This window comes from Salvia hispanica, chromosome 4 (genome assembly GCF_023119035.1).
Source record: "Salvia hispanica cultivar TCC Black 2014 chromosome 4, UniMelb_Shisp_WGS_1.0, whole genome shotgun sequence".
Lineage (NCBI taxonomy): Eukaryota > Viridiplantae > Streptophyta > Magnoliopsida > Lamiales > Lamiaceae > Salvia > Salvia hispanica.
In genome coordinates, this window is record NC_062968.1 from 37,183,850 (window position 1) to 37,188,546 (window position 4,697).

Below are 4,697 nucleotides of genomic sequence, written 5' to 3' on the forward strand. Positions count from 1 at the left end.
AAATAAAAATACTCCCCTTATTTGGACTAGAAATGTAGCCGGAATATCGGCGGCGGCAGAAATGGTGCAGTTGGAGAGTTGTTTTCACGGGTCTTGGAAACCGTCAAATTCATTGGTAGTTAGAAGACTTAGTTAGACAATAGAAAAATAACATGAATAATGGAGTATTAATAATAAAAAAAGCAAGCTAAACATGAAAGCCAAAAAAGAATTTCTATAAAGAGGTTCTCTTTGTATCTCTTCCCCACACCATTTAGTATTCCCACTCCTCACTTCCTCTGTTTTCCCATCGTCTCCCCCTCAGACCGGCCAGAGAAGAAGTAATCTTTTTCTGGCCACTTACAAAGCATTGCATTGATGTTTAATTCAACATAAAGGATCGCAGTGTGTTTTCTGACAACCCTGCTCCTTTTCCCCATTCGTTTTTGCGTCTCACAGAAGCAAAATCAAAAGAAATATTCTTGCGCTTTTCGCAAAGCGCTATATATACCCTATCAACAGATCTCGATTTTCCGCACTCAAAAAAACAGAGGAATCAAAATGGAACGCCTCTCCGTCCACAACGACATGGCGGAGCAATTCCAGATCATTTGGGGGCAGATCAAGGCGCCGCTAATCGTGCCGCTGCTCAACATGGCGGTGTTCCTCTGCTTGGCAATGTCAGTCATGCTGTTCGTCGAGAGGGTTTACATGGCCGTCGTCATCACTCTCGTCAAAATCTTCGGCCGCAAAGCCGATAAGAGATACAAATGGGAGTCAATGAAGGACGATTTGGAGCTCGGCAACTCCTCCTACCCGATGGTCCTCGTCCAAATCCCTATGTACAACGAAAGAGAGGTAGCTGAGCTCTCCTTGTTTCGTGCATTCATTATAGTAGTATGTTTCAAATCCCCATTCCAAATTTCCAATTCAATTCTACTGCACAGGTTTATCAGCTCTCCATCGGAGCTGCATGCGGCCTATCCTGGCCGTCGGATCGAATCATAGTCCAAGTTCTCGACGATTCAACCGACCCCACCATCAAGGTATGATTATGAAAATTGAAAATCCCAATTCTAATGTTATGTACGAATCTGGAGTAGTAATATTTGAATAATGCAATAGACTATGGTGGAAATGGAGTGCCAGAGATGGGCGAGCAAAGGGATAAACATCAAATACGAAATCCGCGACAACAGAAACGGTTACAAGGCAGGGGCTCTTAAAGAAGGCCTCAAACATTCCTACGTTAAACAGTGCGATTACGTGGCAATATTCGACGCTGATTTCCAACCGGAACCCGATTTCCTGTGGCGAACCATCCCTTTCCTCGTCCACAACCCCGAACTCGCCCTCGTCCAAGCTCGCTGGAAATTCGGTACTATTCTTCTTCTCCATCTCTCACGTGTTAATTAAGGATTATTCATGTGTCGGTGATGACACTAATGAGAGGGACTGCCTATCCACCACTCAAAACAGCCATGCTTCACTGTGTGTTGAGAACATAAAGCCAAAGGGGGTTGATGTAGAATTAAAGACCATTCAATTTTTGACTTAAAAGTGCTAGTTTCCAGGTTTTATAATGGTGTGGTTTGTGAAATGATGTTGTGTCCATTGTTGTAATGGAAATACAACTGTAGGCTGTCCTAGAAAGTTGATAGTGAGAACTGAATAAGTGATACCTCGTGGATTGACTTTATTATCCTTTTTCCCATCTGAGGAAAAGAGTTGGTAAATATAGTAAATCTTTGATTCTTAAAAAAGGAGGGTGTGTGGACAAGGGGTAGTTTTGTCCTTGGTCCCTACCTTTTTTAAGCCAGCAATCGCATGTGCTGACTGCTGAGGCCCGAGGGCATGCATATATGAGTGTGGTGGGCCGCAATCTTCATCTACCGACACCCTTCTTCATTCAGTTAGATGGTGGCATTTACTTTTCTTATGGCCCTAAACACTAGTTGTTGTTGAATGTTTTATTTAACTAGGATTAGTTAATAATGAGATTTAATTTATCTTCCCAGTTAATGCCAACGAATGCTTGATGACGAGAATGCAAGAAATGTCGCTCGACTACCATTTCACAGTGGAACAAGAAGTAGGCTCATCCACCTATTCTTTCTTTGGATTCAATGGTAATGACATACTCTTAAATTAGATGATTGGAACCGAGTAATATCACTGTAATAATGCTAATACGAATGTATGATGTTTGTGAAAATTTGAAGGGACTGCTGGTGTGTGGAGGATTGCTGCAATCGAGGAGGCGGGGGGATGGAAAGATCGTACAACGGTTGAGGATATGGACTTGGCCGTTCGTGCTAGTCTTAAAGGATGGAAATTCTTGTATCTTGGCTCTCTAGAGGTACCTAATGAAACAAGTCATGTTTTGTACTTTGATGATCGCTATTAAAATGATGTAACGGTATTGTACTGTTTGTTGCAGGTGAAAAACGAGTTGCCTAGCACGTTCAAGGCGTATAGATACCAACAACATCGTTGGTCGTGTGGCCCCGCAAATTTGTTCAGGAAGATGTTGTCTGAGATCATAAGAAACAAGGTTGAGCAATCTCTCTCTCTCTCTCTCTCTTTCTTAATCCTGTGTTTGATCCTTGAGAAATATGGATATCGATAGGGACAGCTGATCAAACTATAAATGCATTTATTTGCAGAAAGTGTCATTGTGGAAGAAGGTTCATGTCATATACAGTTTCTTCTTCATAAGGAAGATAGTAGCCCATATAGTAACGTTCGTGTTCTACTGTGTCGTGCTACCTGCTACCGTGTTGGTACCCGAAGTTCAGATTCCGAAATGGGGTGCAGTTTACATTCCTTCCATCATCACCCTCCTCAACGCAGTTGGAACTCCGAGGTCCCAATTTCTTGCACCTCGGATTGGCCTAATGTTCATTTCACTTTCTTCTTTTGTTTGATGTTAAGAGTTCGAATATGTAGGTCACTCCATTTGCTTGTTTTCTGGATCCTCTTCGAGAACGTGATGTCACTGCACCGCGCCAAGGCCACCTTGATCGGGTTGCTTGAGGCGGGGAGAGTGAATGAGTGGATTGTCACTGAAAAACTTGGCGATGCACTTAAGTTCAAATCTGCACTCAAAGCTTTCAAGAAACCTCGGTTTAGGATTGGAGATAGGTACATTTTGTGATCAATGAATGCATCTCTTGGTCATTTTTAGCATATACTCTGTATATATATACATAACCTGCAAGAATCTGATAGATAATTTTTTGCTGAAACAGAATCCATTTGTTAGAGCTTGCTATTGGTTGCTACCTCTTCTTTTGCGGCTGCTATGACGTTGCATTTGGGAAAAACCACTTCTTCATATACCTCTTTATCCAGGCAACAGCCTTCTTCATCATGGGATTTGGCTATATTGGCACCTTCGTCCCTTCTTGAGGAGGAACTTCTCGTTGCTTGCTTCGATTAGTGTTTTGCTAAATTTGGAAGCATGATGCAGTCTTGGTTCCCTTTCTCCTCTTTTTTTTGCTCTTGTATACTGCTCTTTTTTTACATGTAGAAAGTGAGTGTATTCTTTTAGGTTTAAGCATAAGAGTTGGAGCTCAGGGTTGTTGTGGATTTTGTTTTTTCATGTGTATATTATAAAGTTGGATCACTGAAAATTGAAATTATCATTGGTTTTCTGTATCAATTTCATTTTCTAGTTGTTCATAATTTCAAGGTTGTTTGAATTAGACAGAATCCAAGTCTGAAAAGCAACATATGCAACAATAAGCCTGTACATTAGGCAGTTGAACAGACCTCCCATCTTAAATGTTTCTTTTCTAATAATTAAAATAACTAATAAACAAAACAAAAACAGGAGAGCAATTGAACAGTGGAAATTTATTGTTTTCACCTACTAGGATTAATGGGAGATGCACTTAATAAGAGATTTTTTTACCCAACTGCTGCCTTAAATATTGGTGATCAGAAAATTGAATGCAGTTGTAGAGAAAGCAACCCTCTAATTAGGCAGTTGTGCATTTTGAGTTCCATTACAAGATGAACAATAACATATTTCTACAACTAAGCAATATGAAAGGACTGTTCTATGGTACAGAATTGCCCATTTAAAAAATAAATTCAGGCTCTCTGTATCCAAGTGCCAAGGTTTCATAAGATTCATAACACACACTTTGGAACCTCTGTTTGATAAAAAAAAAAAAAAGAAAAAAGAATATAAATCAACTAATTGTTGCCTTACATAAACTCTTGTAATTTTATTCCTTATATAAATCAACACATCTTTTTGTTATACTTATATCACTTTCATTATTGGTTAGACATGACGGCATTATCAGTAACGATGTAAACGCAATTAGGTAGCAAGTTGATATTAGAGGTGGATAAATGTAGCTTAATCATGTTTTAAGGTGGCAAACCAATTAATTAGTCATAGAGCTGTTGAATTGCTAAGGATTCAAGGCGTTAATATTGTTCTTTGACAGTTAATTTGAAACTAATTAAAGTCAAAATAATTGTGCGCCAGACTTAAAAATTGCTAATAATGAGTTTATTGAACTGTTTGTAGAGTAAAATTCAAAATCCACTTGAATATACTGATGTTATTTCGTTAAATTTCAGTGGGTCGTCCCCTGTATCTATATGGTTTGGAGTAGGGATGTCAATCGGGTTAACCCGTTCGGGTTCGGGCCAACCCACTCGGGTTGTCGGGCTATTTGGGTTCGGGCTATTCGGGTCAT

At 39.8% G+C, this 4,697-nt stretch overlaps 1 protein-coding gene across 1 annotated transcript; it reads left to right on the forward strand.

Moving 5' to 3' along the window:
* The first annotated feature begins 242 nt into the window (after positions 1-242).
* Positions 243-3,643, forward strand: LOC125223862 (glucomannan 4-beta-mannosyltransferase 9-like). Its single transcript, XM_048127169.1, has 9 exons — positions 243-837; positions 927-1,025; positions 1,105-1,357; positions 1,998-2,108; positions 2,202-2,338; positions 2,420-2,533; positions 2,646-2,845; positions 2,929-3,123; positions 3,231-3,643. Exons 1-9 carry the CDS (start codon positions 541-543, stop codon positions 3,388-3,390), a joined length of 1,566 nt encoding a protein of 521 aa, XP_047983126.1. The 5' UTR covers positions 243-540; the 3' UTR covers positions 3,391-3,643.
* The last annotated feature ends 1,054 nt before the right edge of the window (positions 3,644-4,697 follow it).